The 19,571-nt window shown below is 32.5% G+C and overlaps 1 protein-coding gene across 3 annotated transcripts in view; it reads left to right on the top strand.

Moving 5' to 3' along the window:
- Window positions 1-19,571, top strand: part of LOC111050584 (rhodopsin, GQ-coupled) — a 173,483-nt gene that overhangs the window by 28,771 nt on the left and 125,141 nt on the right. For all 3 annotated transcript variants that reach the window (XM_039421016.1, XM_039421017.1, XM_039421015.1), the window contains exons 3-4: window positions 9,372-9,490; window positions 18,580-18,710. In XM_039421016.1, the coding sequence (XP_039276950.1) occupies window positions 9,372-9,490; window positions 18,580-18,710 (250 nt within the window). The remainder of the gene's footprint in view (window positions 1-9,371; window positions 9,491-18,579; window positions 18,711-19,571) is intronic.

Raw genomic sequence — 19,571 nt, 5'->3', positions numbered from 1 at the left:
GATGTTTAATTCATTATAAAATTCGATGGACTTGGCTGAATTGTTAACAAGATGTAAAATGAAATGTTCTGCTTACCGCACTGATTGTAGATTGATATATAACTTTATATTAATACTTATATCTTTTTGTTCCATGTTATGATGTTTTTCCTTTGAGTCCTGTATTATTTTTTTGAAGTAATATCGGTTTCAAATATTGGCTTCATCCATAATAGTAATTTAAAAATCCATGTAAAATATTCGAAGTAAATAAAAAACCTTTTAGAAACAAAATAAATAGGTTAAAACTCTGATTGTTTCCAGTAATTATTCAGGTGTCAACCAGAGTGGTCAACTAGCAAATTTGAACAGGTTGGTAATCAAGATATTCAAGTTGGAACATTACAGAAAGAACAGAATAAAAAAATATGAATATATGACAGATCATAAATAATTTAGAGTGATGAACATTAACATATTTTGAAGAAAACCAGTCAAAATCAACTAAAAAGTTATCAGAAATAATTAAATAGCATAAGCCTTAAATCTACATGTGGTTGATACAAGATGATCTACATTAAAACAGAATTATTATACTGGAATACTGGAATTGATGGAAGTTCACCAAGAAAAACAATGAAAGAGAATGGAGACTAATTAGAATAAATTTATAGATGATGAAACAAAGTTAATATTAGATTTTCAATTAAGTAAAGAGGCAGTTCTAATCTAAGTCAATGTAACAGTACAAGATCGGTATAGTACAGTACTTACCCAACTGGGTTATTCAATCAGACTTTAGATAATAAATATATATATATGCTTCTTTAGCATAGTTAAAGAAAATGAAAAGATAAATAATAAGGCCGAAACATTATTAAAAGGATGAAAAATCAGTACGCAAAAGTTTACAACGTTTTATCTTGATTCAGAACGAGAAGTGAACGTGAGAACTTCCTCCAGCTGAAGGCTAGAGTTCAATCAGACAGTCGTACCACTCTAACAAAACAGAATCAATAATTTGAAAAATATAAAATGCAAGATGGAAATCTCAAAAGAATCGTCCAGAATAGAAGAAGAAAAAAAAATGAAATGAGCAATCAATAAATTTTTGGTACACTCCACCAAAAGCTACTTACACTTACGATTATTCTTCAAAATTATAAACGTGAAGGCTGAGGCATTTGTCATACCAGTGGGCCAGCATACCAGGACCTCCTAAATTTGGGAGCTCCTGAGCATACCCAAACCGTCTTCATAAAATGCTACCGCAAAATGAGTATAAGTGGGCTGATGTTATTTTGGAGCTATTCGTTAGTTTGAGAGCTCTGCCCGCAAAATCATGTCTTGAGTTCTGGGAGGAGGTATAAATTACAATTATTGGCCAAGCCAGGTTTGTATGATGGGTGCTCGAAATTATTACATTATTTTGATTTGCTGGAGAAGCAGTTTGGTTGCACCAGCACTATGAGTTCGATAAAATGTGTGCTTTTATGAATTATTAACTGATTCATATATAAATTGGATAATTAATTATAAAATTAATGAAGGAGTATGCAATTTGCTGGTATAGTATAACCAGCGCTCTGTTGAAATCAGAATTGCTCATTTTTGTGAACCCATTTCATAATATCTCTCCAAATACATTAACCAGGACAAATTCAGATATCACGGAATCCATCTTGATTTGATAGATGCTTCTATTGATGTTCACACAAATATTGGACACTGGAGATAATAGAGTATGATATGCATTCTTGCATGGAAGGCACCATGATGTATTCTCAGAGATCAACAAACAGGACATCCCAAACTTCACAGAATAATCGTACATAGAGAGCTATTCTGAAAAATGATAAACTGATTTCATAGAATATTCTGTTTATTAACACACAGAATAAATATTCTTCACATCAGAATATTACTACAGTGGAATCAGCTCCATTGCTCCCTCTGCTCAGTCTCTCTGTGCATAACTGCGATTCCTGTCTCTCGTTTACTATCGTCATTCTCTCCAATCTCTCTCTTTTCTCTCTCTCTAAATATTATCTCTATAATATTGTAACACGAATAAATGAAGAACTCTCTAATCTAATCTCTTCCTAAATCTTTCTGTCTCTTTCCCTCCCTCAGACAAACATTCTCTCTCACAACTCTCTCTTTCACAAATAGTCTCTCTCACAGTCAGTCTCTCTCTCTCTGTTTATTACTTGACCTCTTCCTCTCACACTTTATCTATCTCTTTGTTTGTAGCTGCAAAAACAGTAACCGAATATATTCCGGATCAATGGTACGAGCGGATCAATCCAACCATGCAAACAAGCCCCATCACAATATCACACTTCTGCTCCTTGACACAATAACAAGTTGATACATGCTGTATTCTTCTCCAGCAAGTAGTAACATCATTCACACGATGATTCTATACATATTAGAGCATCAGTTTTGAATAAATTATTATTGTAAAGTGTTAAACAGTAGTACAGTAGTACAGTTGTACAGATGTACAGTCTTACAGTTATAGTTATAGTGCATGAAATAGAACAGTTGTATCTGAAAGGCATCAAAGCCATGGAAAATCTGTCCAACTAACCGATTCCTAGGAAAATCCTCCCTTCTACTCCGCTCCCCATCATCCTCTTTCATATCCACTCCTGGAGAATTCTCTCAGATTTCTTTGGATTCATAGGGGAGGTTTTTTTGCGATTCTCAGATTTCTCTGTAAAGTAATCTCTCTGTGAAGATTTGTGATATTGTATTATTGAACATTTTCGACATCTTTGATGTAGAGATATCGTTTGAGTAACCTGGTTCTTCTCAGACTTTGTTATATGGTACTCCACAATTTTTTTACCTATATTTATTTATTCACAACAATATGGGAGCACACGGGAAAATCCTAAGAATTGCTCCCCAATCAAAAAAATTCAATTATCACCATAAAAAAATTGAAAATTGAGAGACAAATATAAAACACAGGCTGATAATGTTTTTCCTTTGAAGCACATAACATTCTCATCGAAAACTTCTAATAATTGAGTAATTAATACCGTTAACAGGGCCAATATGTATTTTGAGTTTTCATGAATACATGATTTCAGTATAGATCAGGAATACTCAAATGCGATTATTATACGATGTTCTGAGTGCGAACAGAACAAGTAGTGGGTCGCGGTTTAGCCTTCGGTTTTGATCGATGCCACTAATCAGATAGCAACGATGAAAACATTCGAATTTTATCTGCTGAAACACTATCGAGACTTAGGCTCAACTCCCACTTACGCGACTTAGATCGAGAAGAGACTCGACTCTAGTCAAGAGCATGTGTTTCAAATGGTGACGTCGCGGAGACTAGAATAGACTGGTCTGAGTGTCACCATTTGGAAACATGCTCTCGACTAGAGTCGAGTCTCTTCTCCACCTGAGTCGCATAAGTTTGAGTTGAACCTAAATCGTTCTGTACTCCCATGCATCACAATGTATCTGCTTTACATAAAGATGGATTGGAAGATTGCAAGCACGTCCTAAAATGAAAGCTAAACATCGACCTGGTCATCGGTCTGCATGTACTCTAGGATAGTAGTTGCAATCATTTAGTAATCAATTACATTCGAATATTCTTTACAATCAGACTCAAAGTATGAATCATGGAAACTTTGAAAAGTGTGATTAGAGCATTCTGATAACTCGCATAAATCCTTTTCAACAATAAATTGATGCCTCCATAAAAAACTTATTTTTCAATCACACTTGTAGCGATGAATTATTGAGACATGAAACACGGGAAAAGCGGCACAGCTGATAACAATAATCAACACTTTGATGAAATATTTTCAATCAGATGTGAATAGTTGAACTCTATTGTAACGTAGAACAAGTCACAAAATAATCATCAATATTCTAGTACAAATCTCAAAAGTACTCTTCGAACAAATGTATTTCCAGTACAGAGACAAATCGATTCATGTAAAAAAGTATGATGACTAGACGAGTCAATCTCAAAATCCACACTTTCTCACGAATGCGTTAATTTTTGAGTAATCAAAATCACAAAATATTAATTGGAACCTTTCTAGTCCAGGCAAGGCGACTTCCTCACTTTCTTTCTCTTCCAGCTCCTCCTCCTCCTCCTCCACCTCCTCCTCCTCCTCCTCCTCCTCCACCTCCTCCTCCTCTTCCTTCTTCTCCTTCTCCTTCTCCACCACCTCGCCTCCTACTCCTCCTCCTCCACCTCTCCGCTTCCTTCTTCTCCTCCTCCTCCAACTACTCCACCTCCTCCTCCTTCTACCCCTCCTTCACCCTATCCTCATCCACCTTCTTCACCGTAACAACCTCCTCCACCTCCTCTTCCACGCAATCAAAAAGTGCTGAAATTGGTTTTGGTACTATCAATGAATTCGAAAGCGGAAAACTCAGATTCATTAGGACTAGTCATACTTAACATGATGTGATTGTCATGTACGACATGATAGCTATATATGACATAGTGTCATAGCAGCATCCATCATCATGTATGTCATCAGTGTAGGTGATATGTATATGTGACATATCATCTATATGGAACTAGCATCACATGTCATAGCATGTGTCATCAGTTCAAAGGCTTGTAGAGCATTGGCCTTTCGAATATAACATTCAACGCCAGTCCAATTAGTACTAGCGAAGCTCCACACTTATATATGTATACTTTGATTGGTACTAGAAGAACCCTACAGCTACGCATATAGATACATTGATTTCGGAACGTTATCAGTTGAAGTGCTAAATTGGATTTTAAAACAAGTGGAAACGCGGAGATGATTTTTCGGAGCTAGGCTAACTGTTGATTGTTGAATTTCCTGTCTAATTCGTCGTCGGCTGAAGGGGTGAAACGGGAGGATTTGGAGGAGGAGGAGAAAGAGGAAAAGGTGGATGGGGGAGGAGTAGAAATAGGAAGGACAAGAGATGGAATAGCATGCATTACTTACGTATACTTAGCTACTCCTATTTCTCTTGCTTCCACATAATTCTCATCCACAGTCTAAAATAGAAAAAATGAATCATTATTCTCTATTTCAATTCTGAGATGTGGGAATATTTGTCCTGATTTTCATCAAAATTTACTTTTTATAGAAACCACCTTTATGTTCTATGTTGATCGAATGATATTCCTCGTAGGTTTCATTGGCCTTGTGCCCTTGCCAGATGCAACTTGAAATAATCATGTCATAGAATTTTTTCTTGAATTTCTATGTTACATGGGAATGTTACTAGCAATGAGTGTTTCGAATATTTCCAAGGATTTCAAAGAATTCCACACTACAGTTTACAATCATACATTATACAATCATACATTATACAATCATACATTACATTATATTATTATAACACTTATCCCTCGATCCACGTTTCTTTACTTTCTCCACTCTCATGCTCTCTCTCTCTATCTTCCCATTAGCTGTGTCAATGAGCTTTTCATTTCGATTAAATTCCGCATATTGTCGTCAATCTCCTCCATTACATGTTTTTTCCCAATCTACAATTTACTATCTCACTTTTCTCTCGTCTCAACTCTCTTTTCCTTGACTCGCAAATTCCATGTCTTTGAGGTCCAAATTCCAAATTTCAAATTCATGAGTCAATATTTCAGAATAGCTCTATCATTTTTGAAACGATAGCTTTTCAGTAATGATAAGAGTATAACTAGATCGAGTACGTTAATATTTTGCTTGATCGCCTGTAAAAGTAGTTATTTTATCACTGCAGCGCTGCAGCTCAAATGATTTCTGACTACAGTAGGATCACTTCAATCTATCAGTATTTCTAAAATGGAAAACTTTGATCATGTTCAATAAGAAAAGATGACAGTTTAGTGAATCTCACTTGATGTCCGATCCTAATAAAATAGCGACAAAATTCTTGAAGCCGTTCTGAGAAAACTTGCGAAGAGTTAGACCGATATTTATGATGCAGTAAATCCTTATTGAAGTCGTATTAGAGGGATAAGGAGAGGATGAAGAAAGAACATAATTGATGCGGAGGAAACAGATAATATAAAAGGAACAAAATATAAGAGAAGGGAAAAGGGACGAAGGTTCAAGGCTCAAATCGTAAACAACAGACTGTCATCAGGCAAGAGTCATTTTTACAATATCACAAATATTTATTTCCAGCTATCATGATTACATAAACGCTTCACATTCAACCAATGATGACAGTTTTGAGTGAATCTCACTGTAGTGAAATATAAGAAAAAACGCAATGTGAATAATTATAGTAGTTGAGTTTCCATTCGAGATCTATACTGGAAAAAAATATGATTCTCATTTTCCTCACAGTGAGAAGCGAATGCAATAATACTTTTAATGAAATTATTCATAAGCATCAATTCATCTGCTGAACTCAGACGGTGGAAAAAACACATTCCAATGATAAGCTATTATGATGGAAAACAGAAGAGCTCAACAAATAAATTAAACCCTCAGTAACTCGATTTGTTTTTCAACGGGTTCAACAATTATTGTTTTGGTTGGTGGAAATGCTGTGATGAGGATTTGAATATTCTAAGAAATGAGGTTGTCTATGTTGTGTTTCCTTGATACAAAAGCAAGAGGAGGAATGAATTAAATTATTCAATGTGTTTGAAACCTACTGGGGAAGTACAATAATAGCACCATCATCAATTTCTTCTCACTTCAATTCTTGACCCAGTGAACATAATTATACTCAACATTCAATTCAAGGAATGAGTCAATGGAGATTACAAGAGAAAAATAAAATTATAAGATGATGGAAATGAAATGTAATGGAAAACTTTCCTGTGTGCGTTCTTGTTTGTTGAAAACCTTATTCTGATTCGAGTATTATCAGTACCATCCAGTAGTATTGTAAAAATCATTGACTCTCTGAAACAATCAGTATTCCTAGTATTTCAATATACAACATCAACTGTTTTCCTATAAAGGGAGGCTTAAAAAACAGCATATTGATGATAACAAAAGAAGACCCGGTTCATTGCAATGCCATTGGATAGGTCAATTCATGACAGATCAATAGTGACAATGCCATTGTGCTCCCTCATTGTCAATTGAATTGAACAATTCGCGGAATTCCCTATATTATTATCCGTGATAGTCCGTAGTGAGATCTGATCATACAAATCAGTCAGAATTGGTCGAATGGGAAGCATTATAAGCAATGCTGACAGATTAAAGTGAATCTGACTATATTTGGGTTGCTGCTCTACTTGGTCCAGTCATTTGTGTATTGTGAGGTTCATTTCAAACTGGCAGTATTCCTCATAAATAAAACCTATGATTTACATTCGAACAATGATGACAATATGAAGAGAGAGGCTAGTCATTGAGATCCACTCCAAACTGTCAGCATTTGTTCAACGTGGATCGTAGGTTTCATTCATGAAGAACTCTGCCAGATCAATGTGAATCTCATGAGTACATCTCTCAGTTAAGAAAATAAACACTGCATCACATCAGCTGATTACACAAATCAATGTTGTTCGATAACAATGCTACAAACAAATCAATGCAGTTCTATAACAATGCTCCCAACAAATCAATGTATTTGGTTGACATGAAACAATGATTTGGCAATATTCAGCATTGAGTAGCATCGTCATTCTTCCATTATAAATCTCTGAGCAAGAAGCAAGTCTCATTATTGTGAGATTCACTTGAAACTGTCAGCATTTTTGGTGAATAGCATCATTGCTTTCCATTCAACAAAGGATGCCTGTTCAGAGAGATCTCATCACAAATCTAACTGCGGGCTGTGGTGTACTATGATCATTAAAATGGTGAATTTGGAGTTATACCTATGTTTGGTTTGTTGTTGAACATTTGGTACTGATACGAGCTATATTTTTGGTTTGCTATTGGAAAAAAGACAGCAGAATAGTTTCGAAAATGTAGGTTAAACCATGTTATTGTGGTAACAAGTCTTAAAAAAGAACTATGAGGTCGTTTGATTGATCCCAAAAAACCGTGATTTATGAGTACGAACTCCACAGCTATCGACGAATTCTTATTATTGGGTTTCCTATCACTGGGGGTTTCAATTTGGATTGAAAAAATTGGAACTAACTTTACAAATTTTAGAAATCAAGAAAGTGAAAAAAAAATATTTCAGGTACCCTAAGACTAGATTGTAAGATATATTTGAGCTCACAATCATCTATTATCAACATGTATTCAGAAAATTCTCGAGAGATTAATTCACATTATTACAAATACTGACTACCTATGTAGAATACTGATTTACTGATAAACATGAATGATTTCAACGGAAAGTTTTCTTTTCTGAACATTTGCTGTTCAAAACACTCGCTATTATAACAAGAAATAATGGCCTATTACAAACAATTATCACTATCATCAATAGGTGATCATCTAAACAAGAAATGATTATCTATAACATAAGATATTCACCACATCACGTTGCATTTAATGTTGCATGATTCACAAATGCTGCATTTATGTCCAGTGTCATCATGTAATTTGAAAGGAAACCTTCAACTTTGTGAATTTGTATGCAAGATACAAGACTCATCAACTTCCATCGATTTTAAATGATATGAAGATTCCATAGAAGTGTTAAAGGAATCTTCAATAATAATTATTGAGAAGCTTAAAATCTATATTCGATCAGTTGAATAATTTTCTGGGAAGCTACTCCATTAAATAACCACTCTGCACTCTCCCAAACGCTGAACCTTATCGATCGTTCTATTCTGAGAATTACTTATCTGAAAATTTCTTGTTACAACTTCTTTTTTTCAGTGATAGATTTTATACATGATGACTGTTTCGTGAGGGATGAAATTCAGTTGATAAACTTCAAGAGTAATCAATCAAATGCGTTGATAGCATCCTCTTAACCAACATAGAGGAAATATTCAACTAAGTTACTTCAAAAATTGAGACATGACCGGCTCCCTCATCTTGCGGTTAACTTTACTATCAACATAATGAGTAACGGGAGAAAGCTTGTTTGAAAGTTATCGCAAGCTCTTGAAATATTCTCCTGAGATTCGATTCCAAGTAGTTGGAGGCACAACTATAGAGATCACTTCAAATTGATGGCATTGGTTCAATAGAGAACACTGATTATACAAGGAATGTTGACAGTTTGAAGTGCATAATATGACTTCAACAGAATTCCCACTTTTGTTGCAAACAAAACAAAACAAAACTCAAAATGATTCCAAGGTCAATTTGACATCAATTCGATGTCAAATATAATTTACAGTACATTGACTTCCAAGAATAAAGATAAAAAAATATTGCGAACTATATAAAAATAAGTGTGATGCTGTCAGTAAGTTAAAAATGGAAAAAGATTGAAATATGTTCAATTCAAAGACAATGTATGATCTTGCAACTTTTTTGTTTCAGAGTCGCCCAGGCTACCCGAGAGTGTCGAAAGAGGTGCATTACATCATGGGAACTGTATTAGCAGTGGTGGGGGTAGCGGGAATGCTTGGAAACATCGTCGTTTTATTCGTCTTTACAAGGTAAATTTCAATTCTTCAAAATTATCATTCAATTCTTCAGTTGTCTCTTCGGGAAATACACAAGTGTAGATCTCCGTTACAATATTTTATGCTCCATAGTATATTAATTTTGATCTATTCATTTAGTTCTCGGTTCATTAATCTTTCGAAATTCCTGATCTGGATTAATTGAGAAATATTCATACAGTATTATCCACATATTCAAATTTTTGAAAGACAAAAATGTTATATCATATAATTACGTATTTCGAGTAGCTTACAGTAAAACTCCAGTTATCCAAATCGTTCTCAGAAAGATTTCCGCGATTTGTTCGTAAATGCATTAACACTATTTGAGTAACGTCTAATTCAAACAGTCAAGTATTTAACCGATTATAATTCGATTCAATGACAATACCAATTTGAATTTGATGAAGTTTTTTCTATATTCCCCGTTTTTTAACAAAACACAATAAACCGAATGGGGTTCGGACCAAATTAATTCGAATAATATTGGAGAGCTCTACTGCAGTTTATTCTTACTGACAATCTATTGGGCCAAGTTAGTGTGTGATGGGAATGATCCAGCACTAATTCAACTAATCCCAGGTTAGAATCCCAGGTGGATAGTAGACCTCTCCCAACAGTGGTCTACCTTAAAAATGTGTGAACATTATTATTGGATATGGGAAATTCCCCTATGAGTAAACATTTATGGATGTGATGAGTATGTGAATAAATAATATGACCACACGTATTCCTATTGAGTCATTTTTTGTTTAAAATTGACACTCACTCCTAGTCAGCTTGATTTCAGTTTTTGATTTTTGTATTCATTCATCCGAAAGTAATACTATATTTCCAATTGATACCTCATCATTTCAATTTGGCGATTTTGAAGTACGATTCTCTATCAAATTCAGATTGCTTTCTCAGTTATAAGTGACCATTATCGAATAATATGATCATATCAATACTTCTCAAATGAGTTTCAAATTTGTAGAGAAGGTTTGGAAAAGCTACTTGATTTCATACAAACACAACAGGAAAAGATTGGATCAAACAATGATTTTATGATCCGAAATATGTTGTGAATCACGTACAGATATATGTATATGTACAGATATACGCACCGCGAACATGAGCAATTCGCAAAAGCTGATACCAAGCTTTTTATATCTGTATCTTACCGTTTCTGTAAAAATACAGATATAATCAGCTGATTAAAAGTGAATTGCTCATGTTCGCGGCGCGTAAATCTGTACGCACCTTTAGAAATGCGCCCTTCCACAAAACTTTTTTCGAAATCCAGTTGCTGTCAATAATTCAACAGTGAAGAGCAACCACTCGATAATCGAATTTGTACACAGGTTTCGAAAAACATCACGAAATTTATGATACCGTGGACGTGTTATTGCCAAAATGTCCTGTCATTTTTGACACGCTAGTGAGTGATCTGTTTCAAACGGACATACTCGAATATCTTTTGATTTTACTCGTAACATTCGCAAAGATATATCGTAATATTGATATAAACTGGTGGTTGACTCTCATATCCTCTCATGATAAGTATTACTACTGATACTCTCATAATCTCATAATCAGTATTATTGATAATAATAATTTCTCTGATTGCCAACGAATTACAACCAGAGGAGTTTATTCACAAAGATATACATAATTATATATACATACAAAAAAAGTTGTTAATAATAAACTTTGGCTTAATTATAATATCCCACTATAATGATATGTTTCGGGGTGATGATAATATTCTTTGATAACATCATAGCATCAACACATTATTCTACAGTAATAGAATCAGAACCTATTCTTGTTTTCAGAAGCTGCAATATAAAAACTATGTTGAGAAATATAGCTCTTTTACCTTCAGCCTCCTAGCATACGAAATAAGATGAACCTTCTTACCCGTGAGGGTAGCTTCTCACATAGCGGGTAGACGGTAGCGCAGAAGTGACTGAGATTCTTTAGAATGTTGAAAAGTAATATATCTGAATTACTTCAATTTCACATTCGAATTCATTTGTCACATCTAAAAATTATCACAATTCAATAAATTTATTAATAATTTAATACAATGAATCAATAATATGATTTATCATACAAAACAAAGTACATTTTTTCTTTTGACTTTTCTGATCCATCATATTCTTCCATATTGACATTCAATGAATCAATAAATAATATTATTACAATCATCCCTTAATAAACCTGATTTCTTGAAATAAGTTGAACGAAGTTCGACTACTATGTGCTTACTATCTTACTTTTGTGTTCCGTATGTTTTCTGTTATAAGAAGATCTTTGTAATCAACAGAACATGTCGCTGCAAGCATTCCAATTTGCCACTACGAATGAATGAAAGAAAAAACTACTCATAGTGAGCTTGAAAGAATTCCCACAATGCTCTTTCATTTGAAACTCAGCCGAGTACGTAATGAGGGGATTAGGGCAACAAAGAATATAATCATGCTAGTTTTTTATAGTTAGTTCTTGTTTCCTTGTTCTATTCCAGTATCCTAGTTACTTACTACGTACTTTTCTAGTTCATAATGTGTTATTGTACGGTCCCTTATAGTTTACTTTGTCTCTTGTGCATTTTCTTCAAGTGTAGCTGGTAGCTCAGTCTATTTTTCTGCATGTGTGGGAGACTAGATTGAAAGTAGTCTCTTTTCAGGCTTGATCAAGTTGGTTGTTTTTCTTATCTTATTCTCATTTAATGCACATAATATTGTTTTGTTTCAAGACTTGTTGGAAAAATTAAACGTGTTTAGTTGTAACATTTCGTATTCTATGAGCTGGTTGTGCTTTATCAAGATTTTAACTTGTATTTCATGTGATTATGAAGAAAAACTAATGTGATTGTAATGGGAGAAATTATTATCAATGAAAGAAAAATATCAATGTTACTATTCTATGAGCAATATTTTATGTATTTTTCATGGAAAATACGTTGCTTTTATAGTTGGACAAGACAGTAATATGAATAAAACCAGATGGAACAGACAATACCAAGGACATGTACATGTTTTACACAAAACTGACCATTTCATATTTGTTTTTGTGCCAATATCCAACATATCGAGCACCAAACAACAAGAGATTCTGAGAATCACCCCTCATAACTCAAAATTGCTCCATTAATATGCAGATTGCTTTTGAAGAACAAATACGTTTGTTCCTTTTCTGCAATATTCCTACAGTTCAATGTAGGAAAGGAGAGTGTTTTGTTCAGCAACGTGTGTTGAAATTTCATTCAATGAATGAAATTCAACAATTTTCATGTTCTCAAACAATTTGATCGAAATATTTCTGATGAAATATGAGAATAATATTGTTTTTATTCAAACCTCGTACATTATTCATTATATTCAATCTGGTACCACTCAAATCTCATATATTCATCATACATTCTAATGCAAGCAATTCTGAACAAAGGTTTGAAATTTCCGAATGAATAAAAAATAAGAAATCTCATTTCTAGGTTTTGGAGACAAGAAAAATTACATAATTTGTCGGATGAAAGTAGGATGCATTGGGATTCATAGTATCAATAAAACTGCACCTCTTTCAAATCATGTGACTCATAGGCTTTTTGAGAATGATTTCATCTATGACAATGATTATGATATAAAAAGCTCCGTAGTTTGTGATTGCCATAATTTTTTAGATAGCAATGCCGTTCCACTCCATATTTACAATCTTTTTATAGCATATTTTTATAGCATCATAAGCTTTTCTATTTCGACTTAAATTGATAAGAATATTGTTTGAAAAGGTAAAACCCATTGGTTAAGCCTTCAATATTGGTCAAGGATTAAATTGAAGTTTAATTTCAGCATAAAAGGATACAGTATTCTGCCTTTGCACCTCCATTTGAACTCTTTAGCACTAAACTAAACTAATTCGTGTGGCTTTCTGCGTTGTAGTCTTCTTACTCCATGCACGTTGAGTAGCTGGAACATACCTGTCAAATTTCATGAAAATCTATTACCGTGATTCGCCGTAAATGCGCAACATATAAATATATGAACATTTGAACATTTAAACATTTAAACATTTAACATTTAAACATTTAAACATTTTAAACACTTAAACATTTAAACATTTAAACATTTAAACATTTAAACATTTAACATTTAAACATTTAAACATTCAAACATATAAACATTTAAAACATTTAAACATTTAAACATTTAACATTTAAACATTTAAACATTTAAACATTTAAACATTTAAACATTTAAACATTTAAAACATTTAAACATTAAACATTTAAACATTTAAACATTTAAACATTTAACATTTAAACATTTAAACATTTAAACATTTAAACATTTAACATTTAAACATTTAAACATTTAACATTTAAACATTTGAACATTTAAACATTTAAACATTAAACATTTAACATTTGAACATTTAAACATTAAAACATTTGAACATTTAAACATTAAACATTTAAACATTTGAACATTTAAACATTAACATTAAACATTTAAACATTTAAACATTTAAACATTTAAACATTTAACATTAAACATTTAAACATTTAAACATTTAACATTTAAACATTTAAACATTTAAACTTAAACATTTAAACATTTAAACATTTAAACATTTAAACATTAAACATTTAACATTTAAACATTTAAACATTTAAACATTTAAACATTTAAACATTTAAAATTTAAACATTTAAACATTTAAACATTTAAACATTTAACATTTAAACATTTAAACATTTAAACATTTAAACATTTAAACTTTAAACATTTAAACATTTAAACATTAAACATTTAAACATTTAAAACATTTAAACATTTAACATTTAACATTAAACATTTAAACATTTAACATTTGAACATTTAAACATTAAACATTTAAACATTTGAACATTAAACATTTAACATTTAAACATTTAAACATTAAACATTTAAACATTTAAACATTTAAACATTTAAACATTTAAACATTAACATTTAACATTTAAACATTTAAACATTTAACATTTAAACATTTAAACATTTAAAATTTAAACATTTAAAATTTAAACATTTAAACATTAAACATTTAAACATTTAAACATTTACACATTTAAACATTTAAACATTTAAACATTAACATTTAACATTTAAACATTTAAACATTTAAACATTTAAACATTTAACATTTAAACATTTAAACATTTAAACATTTAAACATTTAAACATTTAAACATTTAAACATTTAACATTTAAACATTAAACATTAAACATTTAAACATTTAAACATTAAACATTTAAACATTTAAACATTTAAACATTTAAACATTTAAACATTTAACATTTAAACATTAACATTTAAACATTTAAACATTTAACATTTAAACATTTAAACATTTAACATTTAAACATTTAATAATTTAAACATTTAGACCTCATTTCTGAGACCTCACTTCGCTCGGTCAATAAAAATGGAGCTTCAAATTTTGACATTCAATAACTTTTTCATGTTTGCACCGATTTTTAAGATTTTATTTAGTTGTGTTCGTTATGTTCAGGACCAGGTTTATGGCCTATCAATTTTATAATCCGACTTCAGGACACTTTCCTACGGTCCTTCAAAGTTTACATGTTATCCTTATGGGGGAAGATTTGTGAGCTGGCCACACACAGAAATAAAAATCAGCTGTTATAATCATTGCGTAATCCAACAGCCGTCGGTAGATAGTAGACAAGAGTGTGTGCTGCCAATACCTACTATCACTTAGTAATAGTAGGTATTGGTGCTGCTCCATCCGTCCATGTATTTTATTTCAAACGCCCCGACTAAAAACAGAATGACTGTACTGTTCTGTGTGTAACCATCCAGGAGTGCGGCCTCAGGTTAAAGAAATTGCTTTGTTTCGATTAGTTGTGCTGTCTTCCGTGTTTAGAATTAATTGATCACAGTAAATTATTTATTTTGCAGTTGGAAAATTATCTATATAAATAGAATCCATTAAAATTAGTAATTAGAATAATATGAATAATCGCATCTAAAGTAACCAGCTGTACACTAAGCTAAACCATAGAGAAACAATAGCATAATTTTACGATATTTGTTTCTCCATTGCTAAACTAAGCTAAACAATAGTAATTTCATCATATGCATAATAATACAATAATAATTGATTGGAGTAAATGAAAGCGTTTGCTTCTTTTTGATAGCATGTTTGAAGTTTAGTAGGCCTAGATATTGTTATGGAAAATATTCTTGGACAGTGCTTCTTGAAAGTTGCAAAATGCCGCATCGCGCCTCCTCAGGTGATGATTGTTGTTTGTCAACTGATGTTTGTCATGAGATGCATTAACTTTTTGGCGGAACGAAGTTCGCCGGGTCAGCTAATTTATAATAAAAATGCGAGCAGCCAATAATCTGTGAGATTCACAACAAACTTTGAGCATCCCTTATGAATTGCATCAATACTTCTTTCTCATCCAACTAATTCTGACAGTTCATAGTGGATCTCTCCAAAGGTACAAGTAAAGCCAGTAAGCTACACCTGTTGTAGTGAGATACTCTACAAACTGTGAGCATTCCTTATGAATTGCATCAATACTTTCCATTCAATCAATTCTGGCAGTTTGAAGTGAATCTCAGTACAGGTACTTACAAATAGAGCAAGTGAGCTACAACTGTTGGCTCCGTGATAGATACATTGAAAGCTTTCAGCGCTTGTTGAAACACAGAAAACGAGTTAAAGGTTAATCCTCATGGGAATTGGCTGTCAGCAGCTAGTAGATAATATGTTTCATATACATAACACACCTGAAAGTAAATACACATTTCACAGCGTAATATATATATATATCAGTAGAAGTGTATTGGAGTCGATACTCATATCAAGCATGAGAACACGTATTACATTTGATGGAAGCTCAATGGACTGCAGCTCGGATACTTTTCGGAAGCTGATACAACTCAGTGAAGCATTTATGTCTTTCATTCTGAATAAAATGTGGAAATCGGAGAATGAAGTATGATATATTATATATTCTCACACAAGTATATATACCCACTCTGGTACGTGAATTCATATAAAATAATATGTGTAGGGAAGTTCTGGAATCAGTCTGATTTTTTTCATTCAATACAAGCTGGGGTAACATTGCCTCACATATCAGCATTTCCTCTCAATGGAGACGAGAGAAAATCATCATTTGATTAAAAGAAAATCCAAATTCTGTATCTGAACTTGTACTTGTACCAAGACATAATTTAGAGATGTCGGGAATTGAACCAGCTCAAGCTGTAAGAAAAGTAGTATCTTCTTCTTCTTCTTCTCCTTCTTCTTCTTCTTCTTCTTCAACTTCTTCTTCTTCTTCTTTTTCTTCTTCTTCTCCTTTTTCTTTCTCATCTTCTTCTTCTTCTATCATTTTACCCTTCATTCAATTCTTTCTCATGCACTAACATTTTCATTTCTTACTCCTAATAACAATCGTCTCATACCTCTACATTCATTATAATGTCATGAAATATCGTTGAAAAATAGACGGTATCATCAATGAAACTAGATTGAAATATTATTGAATGATTTTATTGCTTTCGAGGCTTATACCACGTGCAAGACAAGTAAACGTCCTCAAGATTGGCAAAATTGTATAAGGCTGCGTTTTATTGATGTGGGAGTAGAGTAATGGAGAAATAATGAATGACTAGTATATTTCTTGTTCGTTAGAGTTGGGCTCTGGGTTTTATTGGTTGAAAGAAATGTGAGTAAAGGAGAAATCATCCATAAGGTTTCAGTCAATTTCTGAAATGTCATTCTATGACGGTTCATTTATTATTTAGAGACAATATTGGGCTGCAACAAGATGTATTTTAATCATAAGGTAGAACTCCTCAAATATCATTCAATATCACAGGAATAATAAATTCAGTCTCTTACTATGGACACTTCAATGGATTGACAGGTAGACACTCAAATATTAGTGATAGATAATGCAATGAATTGGGATGGAAATTCAATATTATTATTGTCCACCTGTTTAGAAAGTTTAGGTCACTGAAAATAGTGGCAAGCTGGATAAATCAATAGGAACAGTTATAAATTATTTATTAGGCTAGAACTTATGTTCGAGAAGTCAATAATGGGAGAATCCCAAATTAATGTCGGAGGAAGTCAAACACCAAGTTGTGTAGGTACAGCACATAATATCATTATTTCAAATGTCAATGTAATTCAAATTTACTTCAATTCTATGTACCACATCAAATTCGATTGTATGTCTATTCCTCGCAATTTTCTAATGAATCTTATTTCCCTTTATCTCTAAATTTCCTTTCCTATTTTTCTGCTACAAATTTTCTTTCCTTTCCTATTTGCCAGGTACAGTTTTTGTCATTTCAAGATAACTTTCACTTCAGTGGTAGATTGAACGTAAGCTTCATTTTTGTTATTTGTTATTTGCTATCATAGAAGCACTAATAACCATTGAGAATATGCTGTAGAAATCAACCAATTACATTCATTCATTATACAGAATTGAATATCATGTCACTTCCATTTCTGAAAACTGCAAGCTTCAGCTGTAGTGAAATCCACTCTATGTCAGCATACCTATAAATAACACCTTTCAATTTAATGGAGTGAACCTCATCATTGGATAAGGTGGTTATTCTTAATTTTTTGTTTTGCAAAATAAAAGGAGGCCTACAGTACTGTATCCAAGTAAAACACTGTATTTGCTCCGGTACGGTAGTTTTTGCAATTGACTACCAATGTATTTGCTTTGAAAGCTGTTCATGTTTACATTATAAAGCATCTTGAAGACAGGAAACCTAGTGACGGAGTTTATTGGCGTTCAGTGCGTTTCAACATGGAGAAAAGTTAGCACAAGACTTATTCTATATCTTCTCTATGGTGTTACTATGTCACTTGCCAAATTTTATTTCTCGACAGATGCTTCATCTAGTCTAGGAAATTTGATGGAAAACAGTGTAACAAAAACTACTGGCCGCCAGTAGTTGTCTTTTCCACGTTCCCTTTCTAGAAGCCATTTAAAATTGAAATTATTTCATTAGTATGACATATTTGAGACATAAAAGATTAACTTATGTTGCAGATTCCGTAGACTTCGCGGTCCCTTCTCCTGCTTCATTGTGAACTTGGCGTTTGCTGATCTTGGCACATCCATACTACATGTAATGGCCGTCATATCCTGCTTCAAGGAACGCTGGGCTTTTGGCCAACTGGGTAAGACCAATAATATTTCATTGCGGTTACATTAAATTTCCAAAAATGATGTTGTATTTATAGAATGGTAGCTATAAACAATAGTAATAATTAATAGTTGAAATTTCATTGCTCTATATAAATATAGACGATAATAACTATCAATATTTTCATAAACTGCAGTGTGCGTTACTTATCTAATATGTTCTTATACTACGATATAAATTACTCATTTCTGAAATGTTTCTGTATATGTTCTGTTTCTGTTTATGTTCTTATACTACGATTTAAATTACTCATTTCTGAAATGTTTCTAATTGTTTTATTACACTGTCATGTAGTAAGATTTGCTTCGAGCATTTCCCTCTATCTATTGGACATTCCCGTCTTATGAAAATATAAAGGCTATTGCCATAGAATAGAATAGAATATCTTCATTAGCCTCAATAGAATATCACAATTTGACGTCAAGACAAGGCCAGTCAAGACAATAAAAACAAATAAAAGACAATAAAAGACAATAAATAGAGTTTGTATTACTCAACAATAAACAGCCACAGTATATTGGACTCAAATTCAACTTATTCATACTGTATAATGCATAATTTTTCTATCTATCTCAAAATCCCGTGAATGATTTCTCTCATCAATTCTTTGACAGAGTAAGAGAATCTATTCACGAGGAATATTTCTAATACATTTTTCAACCATCTGTAATTAAGCTGCCTTATTTCAATGGGGAGCCTATTCATAAGTTTCATTGCGGCATTTAGGCTAGGCGCACACCAGTTAGTCAAGACAAGACAAGACATGATCAGACCTGTTTAGTCACAATACTTCACATGGTTGCTTATGAAGACATGTCTGATTGCAATGACTAAT

Source organism: Nilaparvata lugens, chromosome 2 (genome assembly GCF_014356525.2).
Source record: "Nilaparvata lugens isolate BPH chromosome 2, ASM1435652v1, whole genome shotgun sequence".
NCBI lineage: Eukaryota > Metazoa > Arthropoda > Insecta > Hemiptera > Delphacidae > Nilaparvata > Nilaparvata lugens.
This window is presented reverse-complemented; position numbering and strand designations above follow the sequence as displayed.